Source organism: Phytophthora infestans, genomic scaffold, assembly GCF_000142945.1.
Source record: "Phytophthora infestans T30-4 supercont1.24 genomic scaffold, whole genome shotgun sequence".
Classification (NCBI taxonomy): domain Eukaryota; phylum Oomycota; class Peronosporomycetes; order Peronosporales; family Peronosporaceae; genus Phytophthora; species Phytophthora infestans.
Window position 1 is genome coordinate 1,401,260 of NW_003303735.1, and position 22,813 is coordinate 1,424,072.

Below are 22,813 nucleotides of genomic sequence, written 5' to 3' on the forward strand. Positions count from 1 at the left end.
CCCACACGAAATAAGAAATGTTTTTAATTTTTATTAATAAGAAAAAAAAACTTACCTCAATTACGTGGTCTGAGTACAAATGCGGATCCAGCTCGATGGACGCCTTGCGAAAGTAGCTTGAGAATTTCTATAATATCATTAGGTATAGTTAGTTCGTGGGGGTAATGGTGAGAGGCTGCAGATCGTTATTTCTCACCACAATCGTCGGTTCTCCCGCTGCAGCGTCGATACCTTCGATCTTGAGTGTCCACCTGCCGGGTGTCGCTGGTGTATTCTCTGTGGCTTCAACAGGCAGAACATACGTGTGATACACGCGCACACGTAGCTGCTTGGTCTCCGTTTGCCGCGGATAGTAGCGCTCTCCGCGCAGCTCGCGCGTCATTGATTGTAGACGCGAAGTGAGCTGCTGGTGCGCGGTCTGTGTGCGCTTCAGCAGGTCGATCTCGCGCTGGCATTGCCACTCGCCGTGAAGGAGTTCCTGTGTCGATGTAGAGCGTAGGTTAGTAGCTGCGGAGGCTGGTAGACAGGATGATTTACGCACCGATGGCAGCCCATTCATCGAGATGAATCGAATAGGAATAACAAAAAGTAAAACCTTTTAACAAAATCTGTGAAAAGTGTTTTTTATTTAGAAGCTTCAAATTTATTAAAAAAATTATTGGTTCTAAATTTGTAAAAAGTACCTCTCATTTAGAAGCATCAAATTTATTAATTAAAGTTAAAGGTTCTAAATAGGGCAATTTTTTTATCACAAAAAGTTTGTGCTCTATGGATATCGCTACATGTACAGTAGTGCAATAAATTACACGATCTGCGAGCAACAACCAAGCGAAACTTAAGCAGAATGGATATATTTCAGATAAAAGTGTCTATAAAATATCTCCTCAATTTTACTTGCGGCCGAACAAGTATTTTGGCACTTCTGTCAAAGTTTGAGAGCGCAGCGGTTCGTTGGCCGCTTCGCAAGTGAACGTGAGTATTGTTACATATAATACATGCACCTCACTGCCAAATGGATCCCGACTATCCATGCAGTGCGCATTACGAGATAACCTTATAAATATCCGTTCGAATCTGAAAAACACATCAAACGGGAAACACATAACTGTGGTGTAGTAGAACACACAAATATCGTCAGATGTGGATTCCTTACACAAACCACAACGAATCGCCGAGTTAGGTCGGCGGTTTGTATGGCCTGCGCAGAGGGTGGTCCCCTCGCGGCCCTTCCGGGACAGACGAGTGGCTCGCTTCCACCCGGTTCCGACTAACCAAGTCAGATCACTTCCGAGGCTCCGCCGAGTTTGGTTCGGCTGAGCTCGTTCACAACCCTGTGCCCTTCACCAAAGGATGGACGACGGCGCGCGAGCGCTTTTACAGGTCACCGAGCGCAGAGGCAGCTCAGCTAGAAGTGTTACGGCACCCGGGCTATCCGACGTACCGGCCCGCTGAGTATGCGGGACTTTCTTTCGCGCGTAGCGAGACTTTGTCCTACCCGGACCGACTTAATCTCTTGGCGCTACCAGTCAATACCCTACAAGCTATGCCTCTCGAGTATTGACGGCAGGCATAATCCAGCCCTATGCAGGGACTTACCGGAAAAGTGTACACGTGTCTTGGACTAGGAAAATTTTGCTCTGTTATCTTCTGGGAGCCCTTTCGGCTCCCCCTATTTAATCCTATGCTTCTCATACAAATATCTAATGAAATGTAGTCGTTTCGGATCTCTACCGACCCTTCAGCTGAGTTCCGGCGACCGTTGAGCTCAGCGGCTGTCCGGATAGCATATCCGGACAGATCGCCGAGTACTTACCGTGATCTTTTGCTCCTAAGCTCTGGGTTATCAGACCGAGCCGATTCTTGATCTAAAGTAGGTCGGCGTATGGTCGAATCTGGAAATCCCTACACCACATAACGACATGGTCGGGGCGTTCGACGGGCCCTTCTGCCATCGAGCCCAACTCGGAGGTCGTACTACATGCACGACTCGTAGCCGTCCCGACTGCTCTGGAATGAAGGCTTAACTGCTGGAAAGGAAGACCTCCAACTCCGCCGAGTCGCTGGGCGTAGAAGCTTCTACGCCGCAGCTTCCACATCACAGCCCCACGTCGTCATGGCTGGGCTCACTTCCACTCAGCTCCCCCCTGACTCGCTACATGCCGGTGATACTATCGCCTACTACACGCGTATGTACGTCGCCGGCGACCATCGTGGGTACCGCGAGGCTGTCATCCTACGGGTCGACGCGACCCCTGGCTTGGAACACCCTATCAAAGTAACCACAGACGAGTTAATTCAGCTCACTCAGATGATTGTGCGGGTCAGCGACAGCGCTGGAACGCGTGTCAATGGTAAATGGCGCATGCTCCGTACCTTTTCCCTCGTGTCCGGGATGTTCGACGCTCAATCCGACCGCTCATTATTGTGCGATAAGGTGAACGGCATCATCAACGCAGTCTTTGCTGGTCAAAGGAACATTGTCCGCGCTATACGTGACCAGATCGATGCTACACCCTGCTCATTGAATGCCTTAGGCATTGCAAAACGTGCGAGCCCGCCCCACACCTCCATTTCTTCAGATGCTGAGATTACAAGCGACGTAGTGGCTCTTAACGGCGCCAACGATGGGGAAGAGTATGAGGGAAGAGACCTAGCGCCTATTTCAATGGCCTCAGCAATGAATTTAACAAGCTCGCAGTTTATGGACGATAATAAGAGGTCCAGCACCCACCTTAATCGTACGGTGGTCCACGCTCAGCAAACCACGGATTCAGCCACCGTTGGTCAAGCCTCAGGAAGTGAGGACTTTGTGCTGTAGCAGGTAGCGGATCAAGCATCCACCACGCCCACTCCGTCAAAGCCAAGAAAATGAAGGAACTGTTGCGGATGCCGAGCATGAGAGCGAAGCTGAACGCCGTACGAAGCTACAGGCCGGTGTTTGTGGAGCCCAAACCCCCTCCTCCAAGTAACGTCACCCAAATAAATGTGTATGAGACGTACGTAATGGAGGAGGTAGCGTGGCCAGACTGGGTGGAGTCTATCACCGAGTCTATTGTACCTGTGGGGCTTACGTTCGATGACATTGGTGATGGAGACGCTTGCGTGTGCCACGGGGACTGCTTCGCCGACACCTGTAACAATGCTAAGATGGCTATCTACTGCACCCCCGACTGCTGTCGACTGGACGCAAAGTGCAGTAACGCGCCGTGTACGCACCCCGGCCTCATACTGTACAATACTCACCGGCTGGGGCTGGGTGTGTACACGACGCAGGCGTTATTTGCTGGCGAGATTATCGCCGAATACAACGGAGCGCTTTGTGAGTACGAAGCTCTGTACGAGGGCCAACCAGAAAAGGCAAAAAAACAAAACAGTGGCTACACAATGCTCCTGAACGAGAAAAGCAAGCGAGGCAGATTTGTCTACGTGGGGGCACTAAAGTGTGGATCTATCGCTCGGTTCTTCCAGCACGCATGTACTTCAAACGTCGAGTTTTTCCAGACCTAATAGATTCTCTCGGACTAATTCCCGCACGCGACGTGTGAGGGTTTCCGACGGGAGCACCTCCATTTGAAATGGGCGCTCGTTGGCCGACTGGTCCTCGCAACAATTGGCCAGCTCCGCTAATAGCGCACCCATTTTTAGACGCCGACGTAATATGTAGTCTCGTTTCAGGATAGCGTTGAAAGTTTCGACCGGGTTGTTGGTTGATGCAAAGCCACTGGGTGTTGAGTATAACTGCCAGCCACTGAAGTGGCCACTCAACCATTGGCCACTCATATATTGAGCGAAGTCCACCAACATTGGGACGTTCATCCACTTCCTTAGCAGAGCGTCCCGCATTCTCGTAAAGTCTAGATGTGTTCGGGTGAAGTGTAGGTCGTACAGGTCGTGGGTAATATTAGACGATACGAACGAGGGAAACTGCTTGATCGCCTTGTAGACCTTCTCCATCACGTAAAAGAAGCACATGAGGCTCTGGAACTGAGGGTTGTCTCCAAAAACGGCGTTTAAAGCGTTATACTGGGCCTTGTCTGCGTCGGCCATCGCGTAGCGAACAACTAGATCGCGACCGGTGAGCCAGCAGTACAGACGCCTTAGCGCCATGAGCATCGGTTGTATAATTTCTTGTGTTTCACCTGATACAGTGTACAGCGCCACCAGATGAAAGCTACGCGACCTATCGGAGATGCCGACCACTAGTACCGGATATCCGCGATAGTTTAACTTGTACGTCGCGTCCACATGAAGTATGTAGTTGTCCGGCGGCCGCATTAGCCGAAGCATTAGGGTCTTGGTCGTTAAACCAATAACGAACGGCCGTTCTTCCGATCCGTCTCCGACCACTGGCTTGCCTTGCTCATCCATATTCCAGGCGAATGTGAAGGTCTGGGACATGGCCTCTCGTCCGGTGTACGCCCTCGCGTGGATCCAGGTCCTCAAATCGTCCACTATGTCATTCCGCGACAAGTTCTTCCTGGAGTAGTAGTTGACGAAGTTCTGGACGGTGCCCAAGCTTGGCAAGTCCTGAAGCACCGCTCCAAACTTCCGTGCCATCGCATTGCGTATACGGACAGGCCGCAGATGTTGTGCCGTGAGCTCACGGCAGTATATCTTCTGCAGCTCCGTCAGTTTCTTCTTCTTGGGGGAGTTTACCGCTGTGGCGTGCTCCCCCACCTCGAATATTGACACTGCGTCGCTAACCTGGCATGAGAGGGTTTATCCGCGCCAAGAACAAGCGTGTACACCCGAGGAAATGGCCGCCTTGCACGCTGTTGACGAGCACTGAAGCATCCTGTACCTCATCTTGTGTGGGGCATTGTCGAGGCAAACTGTACATGCGTACAAATTGCTCTTCGAGACCTCGTAGGTCTTAAAGGCAGTCAGCACTCTGTCAGCTTCGATACCGGTAGCGTTGAGCGCCACATCCTGCCAGGCGATACGCTTCGGCATTGCAAGTCGCGTCGGCCGGCCGAGTCTTTGCTGGGTGATCTCCTTTCTCGATTCTGAAGTGCGGCGATGGTTGGCTGTAAATCACCATCCCAACCCCTGTCTGTGCGAGGAATCAGAAAAAAAGCGGCGTGCACAGGCAATCCATTCTATATGTGTACAGTCTCCATAGTGTGATGTGGTCGCACGCTTTATTTGTGGTGACGCAGTTTTTGTGTGCGAATCTGGACTTTAAGTTAATTTTTGCACGATGTTACTGCCCAGGTTTTTGGTGCATAGATGTGCGCATTTAACCTGGTACACAACCTGAAGCAGGATTGAAACCAGGTCGTAATGTATTTCGCATTGAAAAAAAAATGTAATTTACGCATCATGGCCTTTCTTTGTTTTGTTTAGAGCTCTGCATACTCACGAGACGGTGGAATAAAAGGATTTGCACAACCCAATTTGTTGAAGTGCGGAGGTTGCTGTAATCATAATGATTGGATGGCAGGTCTACAATTCTTGTGTGGTGCACATACAGTGTCTGGGACACGTCGGAGACCCCTCAGTTTTGTGCATGTAAACGTGACACGCCACATCATCCCAGGTATTCAAACAGGTTTTACACCAGGTTGTTGTACTTAGAGCGATATCAGTACGATATTCCAAATATGTCAAGGGATCTCTAGCAGGTTTGACAACAGGTTATAAAACAGGTTTTTGTACTTGAGGTTTTACCGACGGCAACACGGATAAGCTCGGACTCAAATACTACTTCAATATCTGACATGAAATGAGTGCATTTATTGACTTAGTAGTGCGGACAACATCCGAACTCTAAAGCTATTCAGCTGAGGGTCCTTCTGCACATTGCTGATCTTGTCGTCAAGAAGCCTCCACATAAAGTTGAGTACGTAAATACCACAGCTATTCCCGTCGTTCTGGGTAGGAGATGCCACAACAACGGATTTGTACGAGGCAAACTTGCTCTCTTTGCAAAGGCGCGTTTTGATTTTGTTCAGGTACGCAATGTAGTCTGGATCTCCCAAAGGGTCGTAAATGAAAATGCTCTTGGTCTCAGTGTTGATCACAATCGACGTCCAGTGAATGCGATCAAAATTGAGCCATTATGCGTCCACCTTCCTTTGAACGACTCTCTCGCTAAACTTTCATTTTCTACGCGACGCTGATGACGCATGAGAGACTCCAAGCACTCTTTCATTGCGGTCGATGAATCAAGATCGAGTTTGAGCTTTCCAAAATTAGACTCAATGCGATTATTCGTATTATTGCGAAAATGCGGCAGTCTTTGGTGGCGATATCTAGTCCACATGTCCTTCGACTTGACCCAATTCTCACAGAAGTATTCCCAGAAGGAGGTGTTCCCATGCGCGCATGACAACGTCTCCAAAATAGAATACTTCTTTGAGTATTCCTCGTTGGACGGAGCGTCTACCAGATTGGAGAAGAGATGATTCATCCAGTCGTACTCGTCAGCAGAATAGCGTCCGAAGCGAGCCTCACGAACCACACTTCGCAAAAACTTCAAGACGTGAAAATGGCAGAGCAGAATAGTAGCATCCGGAAATGCCTCCCGTATCACACTGATCTCTCTCATGTCTTTATCAACCATCACCACGCGGAGCGACTCATAGATGACATTGGCAGTTTTGAAGTGGCTGAGGACCTTCCGCATATGCCAATCCGAGTTGGTCTCGATAACGGAGTGCTGTACGAACTGACCAGACCCGAAGGCATCCATCACCGTCAGACTGCAAAGCTGGTAGTCGTATCATTAAAACATAAAAACAAGTGTTAAAAAAGAATGAACAGTTTAATCTTGTTTTGAGCCGTAGCTTAAAACCTGGTACGAAACCTGGTACGAAACCTGAATCGTATCCTGTTGGAAGCCTGGTTTAAACAAGGAATGTAAACCTGGTGTAGAACCTGTTATGAACTTACCGATTGGTTTTGTGCGTACAGTCCACCAGCAAGAGCTCCGGATACTTAGCAAACGTCGCTCGCATGTGGCCTGTACTCAGTGAGATTGATCCTGTCTCCCCCGTTGACGTGTCATCGACACTTACCACGTTGTTCTTGTCTTCCTCGCCGAAGCCGACAAGAAATTCGGCAGCAGCCAAATCATCATCGGCCTGTCCACGGAGCTCATTGCGAATTCGGGTAAGAAGATTCGCCACATCTCTCTGCGTCACTTTGTACCTGGAGTTATCACGGATGTACTCGAAAATTCGGAGACCCTTGCCTCCAGCGCGTACCATCAACCGAAGGTCTTCGACCAGAGGCTCAAACATCGGAACTTGGCGATTGTGAGGATAATGTTCGTAAATGTCCTGGGAAAGCTTGTGGTTGTGAGTGTAGATGGGATTTTTGATCTCTAGGATCCACTTTTCTTTGTGATACTGTACACACTCTCCGCAGTAAAACGAAATGGACATCCAGTACCTCGAAGCTTGAACTGCTGTCTCTTTCCTGATCCACGGCGGCGGGTCCGCGACCCGTGCGTACAAATGTATCTCCGGCGAAAACGGGGAAGGTCTTCGGGTAAGTATCGCATCGAACCACCGTCCTTGGCGCGCTTAGAAGCACGCAGCATCTTGTTGCGTTTGGCGACACTCTCCGATTCGTGCACCACAAGATGCGCACTTTCGGATTCGCAATACGATTCGCGGTATTTCTTCCACCTTTCCCAGTTTGTGTGGTAGCGACGCAGCTCCTTCCCTTCAAAAGAGCCCTCCTGGTCTGCTGGAAACTCCTCGTCGCTAGCACTGCCGCCAACCTGCGTGGCCACCTCCCCCTCACCTTCCGATTCTGAGACGCTGGACAAAGAGGCTGGGGGATCTTCGTTGATGGACGCTTCGTCTTCAGAGTGGCTTTGCGCTTCATTCCTCCAGCACGGCTCAAATTTGGAAATGAATGGATTTTGAGAAGCTGCGCTGCAGAGATACGTGCGATCAGGTGCCGTATCATGAGATTAGTAGGTGTAGGGGAATATTTCAAATCATGGTATTTTACTTTATTAATTACAACCTGGCCAGAAACCTGGCGAAACATGTGCTTTAAACCTGGTCAATAGTCGCACGGCTATGCACGAAAAACCTGGGCAGTAGGTTTTTCCTTAATTTTTACGCGTTCTCGCGCATTACATGTATGCATTTACTGTACTGTACAGTGTAATACATGTAAGTATGGCTTAGCAAAGTAAAAAAAACACACACACACACAGTGCTTCCATGAATTATAGTCGTATATATTGCTAAATGAAAGTTACTCTACCGCCAGTGGCGGACGCCACTAGTTTGAATAACGAATTCTGGCCATAGTTTGCATCTTCACCTGGAGAATGCGGCGATCTCGCGGTGGCTGCTTTCAAATACGAACGTGAGTAATTCAAACTGCGAAATGGACTTCCTGCTATCCAGGAGCAATTTGTCAAAGTGGTGGTTGGCCATCTGCTGAGCCCCTACCATCGGCCATCGCCACAAAAGCTCACTGACGACTGCTTCAGAGACTCGCTTTTGAGCCAATCGGCAACCAGATCAACGGGCCATTTTGCTCTCGCTCATTTGTGTATCGGGCGATTGTAGGAGCCAGGTGCTCGAGCGAACAGCAGTATCCTCTCTCGTTCGCGACTTCTCTACCTCGTAATCCCCTCGTCTCGAGCACTCGTCGAGACGCCACGACAGGAACAACAATAGGTGGAGGCATCGCCATCATGGAGGAACGAGGCGGTGCAAACGGCATGGCTTACGTCGGAGGTCTGGGCAATGTGGCCAAAGTGCTTCTGCTGCTACTTAACATGGCGTTCATGGTAGCTGGCTGTCTACTTGTGTACTTCAGCCACCGTGTCAAGACTTCCGGTTGGCTGGACGCCTTCCAGGGTGACTACGAGTGGATTGGCACGTCCACACTCATCCTAACGCTAGTATTGGGCGCCGTGGTCATTGCACTAGCGGCACTTGGCTGCTTCGGCGCTCTGATGCAGCAGAAGCTGCTTCTGACCATCTACGGCATCGTGCTGGTCCTCACGGCAATTCTCTTCGTCGTTGTGGCTGTGGGAGCGCACATGGCGAACTCCAAGGCCGACGACTGGGGTAGCAAAGACTATCCCGCCACAGACAACGAGGCGTCGCTCGGAACCAACTTTAACAAGCTCTACTGCTACGCACAGGTGCCGCATTACTGCCAAGACGCGTCCGTGAACACCGTTCTCGAGATGTTCAACGTATCGCTCGCCGGTTACTTCACGGACACGACGACCAACTTCACGAGCGTCTGCTCTACCGTCACACTCGCAGCTATCAGCGACATCTGCGCCGTGTGCGACTTAGTCTCTCAATACGACGAGTACTCGGTAGTACTGGACTGGACCGAGTCCTCTTGTCCTCGTACGAGCGCCAATCAGATCTGGTGTGGCGGCTTCCTACTGAACGCGACAGCAGCCGACGACATGTCTGCGAGTGCTCCGTTCATGGAGTGCCGTAGCGTCTTCTACGACCTAGTGGAGAAGTGGACCAACGTCATTATGGTCGCCAGTATCATCTGCATCATCGCAGCTGTAATGGTTCTCGCTATGACTGGTGTATTATGGAAGAATGTACGTGCTGCACGACAAGAGAAGGCCATGCCTCCTGCTCCTGCTCCAGCGCCTGTGCCAATGTACCAGTACGCTGACCAGAACGCTGGGTATTCGCAACGTAGTGAGGCTCAAAACAGCAACACCTTCAGTATGGTCTCCACTGCACCTTACAACGCCCACGCCAACGCCCACCGACGATACGATTCGCCTTACTAAAAAGAGCCCAAGTCAGTGTCCCATGAACATATCTGATGTCTCTCTCTTCTTTCTCCTCGTGTTGTTATGCATCTATCGTGTTTTGGTCCAGTTACTTTTTGAACACCAGCAGCTTGTCATCTGTTTGCTGTTCATCCAGTTCCAAACATTTCTGGAAAAAAGACGACGCGTTCTGCTTCCGGTACTGCTCGTCCAAGTTGGCCAACGGGTCACGCACGAAGAACTGACGTGCACGACGTTGTCGACTCTTTTTGCGGTCGTTCTTGTTGTTCTCACTGGCGATTTTCTTGTGCAGCGGATTGCTCGGCGGCACTGGAACTTTCGGTTTAAGCGCGAAAGTTGCGCCCGCGTACGGGTCGAAGGCGTCCATGAGTGCTCTTGCGTGTTCATTTGGCAAAGTCGGAGCCATCTGAGCAGTGCCGAGAGCATAACTGGCCAGCTTGGGGTGCACATGGTGTGTCAGTAGCGCCAACTCCCAGCACGCACTTGAGAACGGGTTCGCGAAGTCAGGATCGTCAATGTCAGCTCGGTATTCGCCCGACGCCACACGGTCCACGTCAGATTCCAGAAGCTGTTGCAACTTGGAGTAGCGATGGAACAACGCACGCAGCAGCGACAAGATGGCCAGCGCTTGATGCGGAGGCAAATGCTGAGCCACTAGCAGCAAGCGCTTGACAAAAGACGCCACACGCTCGACGACGATCTCCTTGCGACGTAGGAACACTGCTTCAACACACTGTAACAGAGTCGGGAAGCACGTCAAGTCTGCAGCTGCTTCTCCCTCAGCAAAGCGATGTAAGAGACGATAGAGAATGTCGACAAACTCCTTATCGTCAATCATAAGCTCTTGTCCGCCTGGTCCTTGCAGTGCACGCAGACCTGTCAGTACAGCTTGCAACGCCGCAGGTAGTGGCAGCACGTCCTCTTCACGTAACACCACCTTGAGCACCTTGAGCAAGTCAATCATGATGTCCAGATTGATCAGGAACGAGTACTTGGCCAGACCTTCTAGCACAGCCGGGAGAGCCTGCGAGTACGTGGCTTGTTTCAGGATGCGAAAGTAGATGAGCACCAGCTCGTGTAGAATATCCGCCTGCGTTTTCTCACGCTCCGCACGGTCCACAACAGCCTCGGCCTCCTTGAGACCAGCAGCGATAGAGTCGCCGTCTGCCTGCTGACGACGACGCTTCTTGCGGTCCGACTTGGCCTTCTTACGAGCGGCTTCACCCTGTTCCATGGTGACTTCCAGCGGCATCACCAGCAGAGTACGAATGATGAAAGGCTGGACACGATGCTGCTTCTGCTTGACGTAGCTCGAAATCTGCTGCACGATCTCGTACGAACACGCACACGACTTGTCACTTTTGAAGACGCTCTCAAAGGAGGCACAGGCTTGCTCGCGGATGCTTGGAAACTGGGAATCAGCCATGGGAACCAGCGCGATGACCAGATTGAGGTGAAAATTGAATGCGTACTTCTTCTCCAGTAGTTGAGCCAAGCAACGCACACCTGTCTCAGCCAGCAGCACGTCACGGCGTTCACGGGCCGTCATCGTGGCCAGCTGCTCATAGCGTTTGCCCTTGAGTCCTGTAGTGACCAACTCGGCGCAGTATTTGAGGAACTTCTGGTAGTTATTGAGCAACGTCGCCTCGTAGTCCTGCATCTGCTGCACCTTCTTCTTCATGGGACGTCCGTGGTTCTGTTTGCCCTTGTCTTCTGTATTGGTATCATTATTCTGAAGACGGATACGGTAGTCCGGTAGAATATCGAGATACACCGACAGCTGGGACATCAGACTGAGACGCTGTACAGTGGCGTCGGGGTCGCGACACAAGCTCTGCAGCTGCTGGATCTTACTGAGCTGTTGAGGATGCTCCTTGTTCTTCTTAAAAGACTCTTCAGGGTTCTCTAAGATGCTCTCACAGAGCTGCGCAATCTCCACTTTCTTGGTGATCAGACGAAGCTCACGTTGGCGCTTGAGATCCACAGGAGACAACGCTGGCGTGGGCTCTGCAGGTGCTGACGCGTCGGCGTCTGTGATCGCCTCGAACTCCAAGTCAGACACGTCGGAGTCCAATTCTTCATCGTTCTCTTCCTGTTCTTCTTCATCTTCTTCTTTTTCCTCGACTTTAGGCTTCTCCTCCTTCTCCGCAAGTAGTTTATTGGTACGCACACTACCATCCATGAATTTGACTGGTAGCTTGTCCTTGAGCACCTCCTCCGTGTCTGTGGACCACGCAGCCTTGCGTGGACGCGCCTCTAGCTTCTCTAGAGGCATCTCGTCCTTCTCGTCTTTCTGTTTCTTAACAGATTTTAATGCCGCCTTCTTGTCGCTCTTCGGGTACAGCTTGTTAAAGCCTTTCGTGTCCATATTGGCCAAAAACGACGTGAACTCTGTGTTGTCCTCGTAGAAAGCGACGTCATCCTCGTCAATCTCCACGTCTTCGTCGTCATTAGCGTCAGCGTGGCGCGTCGACTGCTGTGGTTTCTTAGCGCCGTTCTTCTTGTTGCTAGAGCCACGGCCCTTGCTCTGCGTCTTGCTCTGCTTACTCTTGTTGCCGCTGGCGCTGCCAGGAGCGGCCTTGCGCTTCTTACCCTTGAAAGCCGCCGCCATCGGACCTAAAGTTGCTCTGACCGCTGCCAGTCAAAAGCTGATCACAAAAAAGGACACACATAATTTGGTCCTTACTAAAATAGTCGAGCCAAATGCTCCTGTAGCAACATCGTTGCAGTTATTAACAAAATGTAGCCATTAACCAAATTTCGTCTACATGATCTACCAGAATGGACACCAACCGTAGTAGAGCTGACACAGATTCTCGTGCGACGTGGCTTGATGGATCAGTCGATCCACTTGAGCGTCCACAGTAAGCACTCTGCTACCGTCATCAAAGTCTCGACCGGCCAGTTTCTTCTTAACACGATCAATGACACTTAACGCCTTCTCGTTAAGCTGAGGGTGTTCTGCAGCGACGAGCGAAGTGCCGAAGTTGTCGCGCTGTGTCTCCGACATGGAGTTGCGTGCAATCGCTGGGTCCAACAGGTCCATGTTGTAGCCCAGCATCGCTGCTTCAGACGAAGAGTGTCGTCGCCTTCGAGGCGTCACGGGAGCCGACGACGTCGAGCTCTTCATGCTACCTTCCGCCAGCTTGTCTTCATCGACGTGACCTCCATTCGCGACGTCACCTTCGCCGTCTGCATCGGCCTCGTCTTCGTTGCCAACACGCTCAGAACTCCTGTCAACGCTGGCATCTGTGACATCGCCACGTCCCGCACCAGCGCCGTCGTCTTCCTCAGGTTGAGCATGAGACGGCACCGCATCCTTCTTAAGTAGACGCCAGTTAATGAGCGGATCGTACACGAACGCCTCAAGCACCGCCATCAGCGAGTCGCGGTTATCACGAAGCACACGCATCGAAGCTTCACAGGTGTAGCGAAAGTTGCCTTCAATACCACTGACCTCCATTGCCTGTGTAAGCATACGTGTGAGTCGGAACGGGATCTTCTCCGGGTACTTGTCGCGCTCCATTGCTACTTCAAAGCAGTCGCCAAAGTCAATGTGCACGAGTTTACCAGACACACGGTCCAGCATGAGGTTACTCGGGTGACGATCACCAAGACCGAGAATGTATCCAGCCATTGACATGACGGCGAGCGACCGCGTGAAGTTCCGTCGACGGTCGAGCCAAACCTCCGAGTCTTGACTCTTCAGCCACAAGACTCGGTACAGATCCTGGCCTGTCGTCTCGCCCAGTGCATATTTGAAAGCTTCAACCTTTTGCATGAGCGGTAACTTGTCGTAGTCTGGAGCCATCTGCACCATCAGGCGGTGTTCCACGTTCAGCTGGATCTTACGCGCCTCACGGTAATCACGGATAAGCTGATGTAAGGTGTCACAGTTGGGCACCCAGCCGATAAGACCACTCGTGTGCGACAGCGGCAGCACCGAATAACGCTGGATAGCCAAGTTACGCTTGCTGGTGTCACTGTCGTTGGCCAGCAGCGTGTTGATCACACCAAAAAGCTGCATCACACGCTCGTCCTGACGCAAATCTTCATGGCCCTTGAGTAGAAACGGGTAGGCCTTACCGTCACTTCCATTGATCGTCACCTTCCTGGGTCGCTGCTTCGATGTCAACACAGTCACCTTCGTGTCGAAAGAATGGATACGGACAATAGGAGCGCCAGCCTTGTATGTTCCTGGCACCGCAAGGGTCAAGTTGTACACGGATAGTAACTTCGGACCGACGTTTCCAAGCTCCAGCGTTGACAGGTTTGCCAATTGCTTACGGATCTTCGAGAACACACTGTAATAGATGTCCCATGCTTGGTTCAGATCGTCCAGACTCTTCGTGCGTTCGTATACATTCGTCCATTCCTTCGCGTACGCCAGATCCCGAGCGAATGCTTGATAGAATGCCACCTCACGAAGCGTAGGCGACTCCTCTGTGCCGATCTTATCCATCTGCTCGTGAAGCGGAGCCAGCTCAGCAATCATAGCAGTCACATCACGATTGTTGAAGAAATGCTTCGACGCTTCCTCGAGAGCGCCATGCCACAGTTCGTTCCACAGAATAGCCACGCGAATGAGCTCACGCGACACCATGTCAGCTTCGTACACGAGCTGGGAGCTATGTCGACGTACAGCAGCAAGGATTCCTTCTGCCGCGTGCTTCCGCGTCGGGTTCAGCGCCTTGGACGCCACCGTAATGGGATAAATCAAAGCCTGAGGATGGGCTTGTCCAATTCGAGAGAGTAGGTCATGCAGCAGTTCGCTGGTCTTCGGGTTCGGCGTATCGATACGCGCAATAAGCTGCGGGATCACATCCAGCCACGTGTCAACTGACGCCTCCTGGAAACCCTCGACCATAGCCATGTGCACATCGCTACGATTTCCTTGCGTGAACCAAAGCGTCAACAGCCGCAGAACATCCTTGGTCACATCGTAGCTTGTATGGCCGAATGAGATCGATCGGAAGAAACCCTGGATGGCGCGAACAGCATAACGTTTCGGATCTCCTTGGCCAGATTCCTTCACAGTGGCCTCAAGCGCTCGAAAGTTCATAAGCGCCCACTCATGCCACGCGCGATCGTTCGTTGGATCCAGCTTTGTTGCTGTCTCAAGACACTCGAGGACATGGTCGTACGATTGCTTGTGTGGTTCAGTAAGGGACATTTGCCACTCACCCAGTTGAATATACACTTGTACTCGCAGCTTCCGTAAATCCTCGTTCGTTGGATCCCCATGTTGTTCCAAGGCTTCGATGAAGTAATCCATTTGCTTCAAAGCCACATCTTCGCGGTTCTCTGCCCACAAGTGCCGCAGGTAGCTGAAGGCCACCCGCGGGTCTTGCGCTGCACTGTCCGCTAGACTCAACAAGCCATTTGCGAAACCTTGACTAGCTCCAGCGTTACCACCGAGATTGATCGGAATCGGCGCATACGGGTCTCGTTCAACACTGCGGATGAACGGCTGTGCTCCGACACGCCAGAGTGCGCTGGCTGCAAGGTTAATATGTCCCGATTTCAGACACAAGCGCGCGTACTTGAGCCAGATATCGACGTCTTCTCTGGGATCAAACACAAGTGACCGCACCAACATGAGACTCTGCCACACTTGGATGTTGCGCTCCACTCCGAGCATACGTCTCGTCCAGATCGTCTGCAATTTCTTCAGCGCTACTTGCTTCTCGTGTCCATACGAAGTGGACGACGAAGACGACACAAAGTTGAGACTGCTGATACTCTGCTTGCGACGTGACGCAGTTGTAGACATCGAAGTGGACGAAGCTGGAGTTGACAGAAGCGTCAGCTCCCCGTTGTTCTTGTACGCAAAAGTCTTCAGATACGAGACGATCTCCTCCAGTTCCGTCAGCATCTGCAGGTTTACAACCGCCGGAAGATATGCCCGAGCATAACTCTCACTCACAAGGGAACGTAGAGTTGGGTCCATCTCCTTTCGACAGTCGCCGATGGAGTTCATAGCCTCGTCCAGTTCCATTCGTCGGATCGACACAACCGCCTTGAACAAATGCGACTCCGTAGCGTCCATATCTGAGTTGATGTACTTCGGAATAGAGTCCCAATTCTGCAGCGAGAAAGCTACTCGTGCGCCACTACTGCACAGCTCTCTCTTCAAAGCAGGAGGGACATCTAGCAGCTTCTCACCATCTTCCTGTTCACCGTTCAGGTCCTGTCCTTCTCCATAGATCTTAGACCAAGTCTCCTGCACGTGATCGTTCAATTTGCGCCACTCGCCAATGGCCCACAGACAACGCATCTTGCCGAAGATGGCTTCAACATTGTTCGGGTTGTCTAGTAAGACACGATCGTGTGTCACTAACGCGTCATCCCATCTCAGGAGCTTTTCGTGCCACGAAGCCTTCACTTCAATGCCTGGCAGCTTTTCCAAAGCGTATTTCAGGATACCACGTGCAGCCTCAGGCTGATTCAGCTTCGAGTTAATGCTGATAAGCGCTTGGATCCCATCAGTGCTTGGGTTCGTGTTGAACTCGAGCTCTTTGTAGTGAAGAGCCTTCGCGAACGAATGGCACTTGTCCGCTAAAGATCCGAGCAATCGAATATCAATCGGTAGGGGTTGATCGTCGTGCTCCATGAACTCTGCAAGGTTGAGTAGCGTCTGAAGAATCTCCGATGGCAAATGTGGCGACTGGAAGGCGGACTCCAAAGACCTGATCAAGTTATCTTGCGTCGCAGACGAAAGATGAGGCCACACGCTGACGAATGAAGCGTTAAATAGCTCTCGAGCCAGAGGCTGATACACCGAAGCCAGCTCCTTGCAAGCACGGAGAACAGGGGACGGAGATTCTCGCAGTAATTCAACCGAGAAGGCGAGAATCCACTCGTTCCAATCCTCTTTTGTCGATCGCTGAGATGCTTCCCACGCCTTCACCAAGTTCTTTTGATCGCACGGTAGACTCTTCGTTTCATCTTGCCCAGCTAAGCTTGAGTCCTTGTGGTCATTTGAGGTGTCCACGCGCGCTTTGAGTGGATCAGTTGCCCACGAAGCTACAGGAAGCGGTTGGTACTTCAGAATTTTCGACACTAGAAGGTCATAGCGATCGAAAATATCGTTGGAACGTGACGTGTGACGGCCCAGAACCTGACTGATAACTGGTACGAAGATCGCGTAGTCGTCACCCATGGTGTACACCATGCAGCACAAGCAATCCATTGCCAGATACACCATCTCCGGTTGCGACGAGATCACACGTGCCAACATGTGGATGATCTTCGAAGCATACACACTCACGTTAAGCTTCTTGACCAGCGAACCCAGTGAGCCCAGTCCCTGTTTCCTTGCATTTATATCTGCATCACTCTGGATCAGTGCCACGAGAGCTGGGATAATCAAGTGAAGATAGCCATCCAACAAACGTCCGAGCGATACTGAAGTTTTTAGCACCAAAAGCGTCCGAGGTCGAGCTGGATTGTCACGTTCTGTACGAATCACACGCAGCATCTGAGGAATCAGATCCGGTAAGTAGACACGGAACTTCTCACCAAGCGAATTCGCTAGTTTCTTGACCAAGTTGAGAACTTCTTCCAAATGTTCGTCCCAATAACTGTTCACGATAGAAAGCAACGCCACGTGGTCTAAGTGTGGCTGAATCTGCTCCTCGACAATCTGCACCAGGTCGCAAAGCTGCTCGAACAAGAACTTGCGTAGAGAGCGGTTCACCTTCTCCAGTGCGTATAGAAACGCTGGGATGATCTTGTCCAAATGCTGCCCCATACGTTTCCGCTGGCTCTTGCAGATGTACATGATGGCCATGAACGTACCCTGGTAGTGTACTGAGTTACGCGGCTCCAGCAATATTCTGATCAACGCATTAGTCGCGACTGTAGGAAAATACTGGGAGGAGTCAGGGATCATTGACGGCAGCAAGTCGTCAGGCGGGACCTCCAGGATGATATTAGTCAGCTTTCCACTAGTCTTCTTGTCACTTTTTTCCACCTTCCGCGCCGGTGTGAGCAACAGCGATTCTCCAAGTTGCTGAGCGTCTTCCTCACTGCTGCCATCAAGCACTCCAGGTCCGCCAATTCCATTGCCAATTCGAATACCAATAAGAGCTCCATTTGTCGCGTTTGGACCAGAGCCAAATCCATTAGTCGAAAACGTTTGCGAAGGGTTCGCTGCAATGGCCATTAGACTAAACACGCCGCCAGCATCAACTGCAAACGCAGTGGAACGGAACTCCTTCTTCTTAGCATCAGTGAGTTTGCCTTGCTTTTGCAAATGGAACAGGCGGAGATTGTACGGATCCAACGCACCCAAGACACCAAGCGTACGTCCTGCTTCAATACGTAAAGACTCGAATGCGTCACCAGACTTCTGTAGGGCTTGACACAGCAGGTCCAATAGCTCTGGATACTCGTGATATGGCAGAACCACATAACCAGTTGACGACACGAGCTGACCCAGCGTTTTGATAGCAACTTGTAGAATCTGCGGGTTGCTAGAGTCTCGCATCTCGTCGATTACATCCGGCAGCAGCTGACCGAGATACGGCGTCAGCTCTTGAGCTCCAACTTCCGCCAAGTCACCCAATGTTGCCAAGATGGCTTTGCTCACGCTGACAGTGCTTCGACTATGACTACGACGCTCTGAGTCTTCACGCAGATTCTTCATTAGCACGCGAAGAATAGGGAGAACGTACGGCTGGGCCAGTTGTGAAGCAGAACGCAGCAAACAACCAACCAAAAGCGCGCCTTCCTCCTTGCCACGTGAGTCTCCACTAAACTCCAACTCCGCTAACAGCTGCACCAATGTTTGTCGAAGCGACGGCAGCACTGTAGAAGGATTGTGGTGTGTAAGTCGTCCTAGCGTGCTCATGGCCGTCTGCCGAATACTGAAAACCTCATCGTTCAACGCAATAAATAGGCACCGCAAGTTATCGTTCAGTGCTAGCAGCGGGTCGAATCGGGAGTCCAGCGACGCGAGAACACGCAGTCGAATACTCGCTTCATTATCGGCGATACCCACAGTTAACAAACGTTCCAGAACCGACGTGACAGGACGCGCAAAGTCTTCCGAAGTCATCGCCGTGTTGCCACCACGATCTTCACCTTGCGGCAGTAGCAGCTTACAGCACGTGAGGGCAGCACTCTTGCGGATAGTCGCAACCTCATGATCAAGAAATTTCACCACCGTTTCGTGAACAAAAGACATGATTGGGATGAGTCGGTTGCCCTGGAAGTCGAAGTTCGCCAGCGTCTCCAATGCCAGCGCCTGCATCGCAATAGCCGACGACACCTCAGCTGACGGAGCACCATTCTCGGACGTTCCATTAGTCTTTGCCCCCGTAGCGGACAGAAACAGATTCGATAGCATGCCTCCCGTCACTGAAATGGACGTTGTTTTAAGTCTCCTACTGGTAGGAGTCGACGCCGATCCCGTAGCATTGTTGTGACTGGAGCGCAAGATCGAACTTAGTCGTTCGAACAATTTCTGTTGGATAATAGGCTTCATCGGTGGGATCTTCTTGACGATAGTCGTCAGAGTCTCCACGAGTGGCGAGTCCAAGTCGTTCTGGAACAGCGGCCCCACCATAGACTCCAAGTCGACTCTGATGAGTGCAGGACCCACCGTGTCCGCCAGCATCCGTAGACACGCGAGTGCCTCTCGATGTGTATCGAAGTCCTTCTTACGCACCTGTAATCCGCCCTTAATTCCATTCATAATCGCCATCAAAGCCTGTTCATCCCTCGCTAGTAGCGGTCCAATAGCCAACGAGAGTTTTCCAATAGAAAGCAGCGCGTCCGGACGTGTTGTCGTCGTAGCTGAGAAGAGAACCTCGAGCAAATGATTCATACAGGGACGATAGCATTTCTCCACGAACACTGACGTGTTAAACTTGGCCAAACGAGGGAACAGACTGATTACAGCAGAGCGAACAGTAGCGCTTTTGTGATCCTGGTGGCTGAAGACCAGACGACAAGCACGGCCGTAGTGTGAGTGCATAAAGTCTCCTGTATTGCGCAGTAGCTCATTCAGAATCAACAGCGCTCCGTGTGTAGCGTCTGAGCTGTTACGCTTAAAGGCACCCTCGGCTTCGTCCAGTGCGCGGTTATACCACGACGTTTTACGATTGGATTCGCGCTGTTGGATCAGCATAAAACAGGACTGGAGCGACTCACTGGCACTCACTCTTACTACGAGTTTCGAGTCCCAGAACGCACTCCAGATGAAGTCAAAGTACTTGTCCATGTATCTGAAGGACGTGGACGGCGCGTTGATAGATAGTTCCTTGAGGATCATGACGGCGGCGTGGCGACGTACATGAAATGTCTCGTTCTTCAGCCACTCGAGCGCGGGCTTAACGTGATAGTCCTCCACAAATTCAATGAGACTGGTACCGCCAGTAGACACAATGTGACCAAGCGCCTTGGCAGCTACACGTAGCATGGGCGGGTCTGCGCTTGGGATCTTCTCAAAGACTTTAGTAAGCGAATGGGCGAACTCGATGATAGTCTGGTCGTTGCGCTCAGCGATAAAGAGCTCTACAAGCTCGTCCATGGCTGCAATACCGCCCATACGATCTGCGTTCTCGTTCGAGTTGCACAGCAGCATGAGGCGTGCGCTGATGTCGGTAACCCATTTCATATAAAGTCCATGGGACAGATCGCGCGACTCGGACTCGATGTACAGCCGCAAGCTCTGCGCCGCACGGTGCCGCACGCTGCTATTGCTGCTGCGCAGCCCCGGCAGGAACCGCGTGAAGCTTTCAGCCATGCTCCGCCGCGGTACGTTCGCAAATGCGGGCTCCTTGTATTATGAATGAGGGGGGAGCGCAAATCGGAACATACAAACGTCAAGTCAAATGACTCACTGCAATACAGTATCAGAGTGTACCACTTCCTTGCAAATCGAATATGGCTACAGGAATATGGCTACAAGGCCTTGGTGCGCGGTGTTTGCTGGAATTTCATCTCGCGCTCATACGCAGCTTGCTTCATGCCGCAATTGGCGCTGAAATGGCCAACTTGCTTGCAGTACCGGCATGGCTGTGGACAGTCTTTCGAGTGGTGGTCGTCCTTCTTGCAGTTGTAGCACCGACGGTGACGTTTGCTCTGCGTTGTGGCCGGTGGCTGTTCGCCAGCTTGAATCGCCTTGGAGCGCGCCTCCCAAGCCTGCAATTTGTTCTCGAGTCGTCGCTTCTTTCCCTTATCCTTTTGGCTATACATCAAACGACGACGCTCCTTCTCGTCGGCGTCCATCGGTGGCTTCCTTTCTGGATCAGCTTCAGTTTCAAAATGTTCAGCGATACGCGAGAACTGCAGCTTAAAGAAGAACAGCAAGTCTGACAGCTGCGTATCCTCCGAGCCCTCCGGTAATGAGATCTCCGCCCTCTTTGCAGCTGCAGTGTACTCCTCCAGCATTAGTTGAATAGCTGCATCAATACGCAAAATAATATCATCAGCTTCCACTTAATATGCATCCTGCATACACATTTCCCAACCTTCAATCGTGGAGACGCAACCTGCTCCTGCCTTGTGGTAGCGCCAGAAATTGCTTTCTTTCGGAGGCTGAGCAAGTTTCACGTGGCGTAAGTCGGTAATCGCTGGGTCTGTCATGATCACGGGCGCTTTTTGCCACGGACAGTCAATGAAGATAAGCGTGCGGATATCTCGAAGCTCCTCTGCGTTGATCTGCTCGAGCGTTTCAGCCTCGAAGGATGGGTACACCACGACAGCGTTCTCGCGCGTGTAAGTCGGTAGCGTTTCTCCACCCTTTGCTGGATAGGGCACGATCTGAACATCCTGTGGCGCTAGCACCTTGGCGTGTGGCGCTGTGCTCTTCTTGATCTTGTCCTGAAACCACACGTGCACCTGCAGCGGCAATTTGAGCGCTGGAACCGTCACATTATCGGGTGCTCCAAGCGGAATATTACACTTGGGACAGTAAAACTTATAGCTGCGTTGACAAGATGTGCATGGCCCGCGTGTCCACGCCGTGGGCTGTTGCACCGCGGCACTCGAAGCTTGCTCCATCAATTTTTACCTCAAAATTCCAGTTAAAAGCCGTTACCCCATCAACTAATCAAACTGGCCGAAAATGCGGTTTCAAGCGATATCATTGGTCAAAAACCGCGGCCCGGTCGTTCTGGTACCCTCTCCTACAGTAGTTGTCATGTGGTCGACGATGATCATGCGGTTCCCTACGCAGGCCAAGTCCGTGTCGCGCAGCGCGCTTGTGGCGGCAGGTATGGCTGCGTTCGCTGCCTTCTCCAGTGTTTCCTCTACTCGCTGCGAAGAGGAGAAGTCCAAGGTGGCGTTGAGCCCCAAGGAGTTCCGTTCTTTCACTGTGCGTAAAGTTGAGACCGTGAACTACAACACGAAGCGCGTGACGTTCGCTCTTCCCACACCCGAGCACGAGATGGGTCTCACGACGCCTAGTTGCCTTATGGCTCGTGCCAAGGTAGACGGCAAGACAGTGGTGCGCCCCTACACGCCTGTCAACGTGAACGACGAGAAGGGTTTCTTGGAGCTCGTAGTCAAGGGTTACCCACAGGGAAAGCTCAGCAAGCACATCGTGCAGCTCAAAGAAGGAGACTCTCTTGACATGAAAGGTCCCTTTCCCAAGTTCAATTACTACCCCAACAGGTACAAGAGCATCGGCATGATCGCTGGCGGCTCCGGTATCACCCCCATGCTGCAGCTCATCAAGGCCATTTGCCGCAACCCGGAGGACCGCACCGAGATCACGCTGCTGTACTGCAGTGTCTCGGAAGAAGATATCATCCTGCGTGAAGAAGTGGAGGCCATGATGTACCTGTACCCGCAGATCTCCGTGATCCACGTGCTCAGCAACCCGTCCGCCGAGTGGAAGGGTCTTACAGGCTTCGTGTCCAAGGAGATGATCGAAAAGTACATGCCGGAGCCGTCAGACGACAACCTCGTGTGTGTGTGCGGTCCTCCGCCAATGATGTACCACGTCTCGGGTGACAAGGCGAAGGACAGGTCTCAGGGCGAACTGCAAGGTCTGCTGAAAGACATGAACTACACCTCCACTCAAGTGTTCAAGTTTTAAAAATGGCAAGTCCA

General features: G+C 51.7%; 5 protein-coding genes across 5 annotated transcripts; 2 read left to right on the forward strand and 3 right to left on the reverse strand.

The window, feature by feature from the left end:
• Positions 1–8,524: 8,524 nt before the first annotated feature.
• On the forward strand, positions 8,525–9,452 carry PITG_12224 (uncharacterized protein; the record flags this gene model as incomplete). The annotated part of the gene is made up of 2 exons (XM_002900788.1): positions 8,525–9,338; positions 9,436–9,452. 2 exons carry the CDS (start codon positions 8,666–8,668, stop codon positions 9,450–9,452), a joined length of 690 nt encoding a protein of 229 aa, XP_002900834.1.
• A 311-nt stretch (positions 9,453–9,763) lies between these two features.
• Positions 9,764–12,359, reverse strand: PITG_12225 (nucleolar complex protein 3; the record flags this gene model as incomplete). Its single annotated transcript, XM_002900789.1, has 2 exons — positions 9,764–11,789; positions 11,874–12,359. 2 exons carry the CDS (start codon positions 12,357–12,359, stop codon positions 9,837–9,839), a joined length of 2,439 nt encoding a protein of 812 aa, XP_002900835.1.
• Positions 12,360–12,521: 162 nt separating this feature from the next.
• Positions 12,522–20,501, reverse strand: PITG_12226 (Phosphatidylinositol kinase (PIK-L2); the record flags this gene model as incomplete). The annotated part of the gene is made up of 1 exon (XM_002900790.1): positions 12,522–20,501. The coding sequence occupies one exon, from the start codon at positions 20,499–20,501 to the stop codon at positions 12,522–12,524; it is 7,980 nt and encodes a 2,659-aa protein (XP_002900836.1).
• Positions 20,502–20,659: 158 nt separating this feature from the next.
• On the reverse strand, positions 20,660–21,771 carry PITG_12227 (uncharacterized protein; the record flags this gene model as incomplete). Its single annotated transcript, XM_002900791.1, has 2 exons — positions 20,660–21,159; positions 21,229–21,771. The coding sequence occupies 2 exons, from the start codon at positions 21,758–21,760 to the stop codon at positions 20,660–20,662; spliced, it is 1,032 nt and encodes a 343-aa protein (XP_002900837.1).
• A 128-nt stretch (positions 21,772–21,899) lies between these two features.
• Positions 21,900–22,799, forward strand: PITG_12228 (NADH-cytochrome b5 reductase, putative; the record flags this gene model as incomplete). The annotated part of the gene is made up of 1 exon (XM_002900792.1): positions 21,900–22,799. The coding sequence occupies one exon, from the start codon at positions 21,900–21,902 to the stop codon at positions 22,797–22,799; it is 900 nt and encodes a 299-aa protein (XP_002900838.1).
• Between the last annotated feature and the right edge of the window lie 14 nt (positions 22,800–22,813).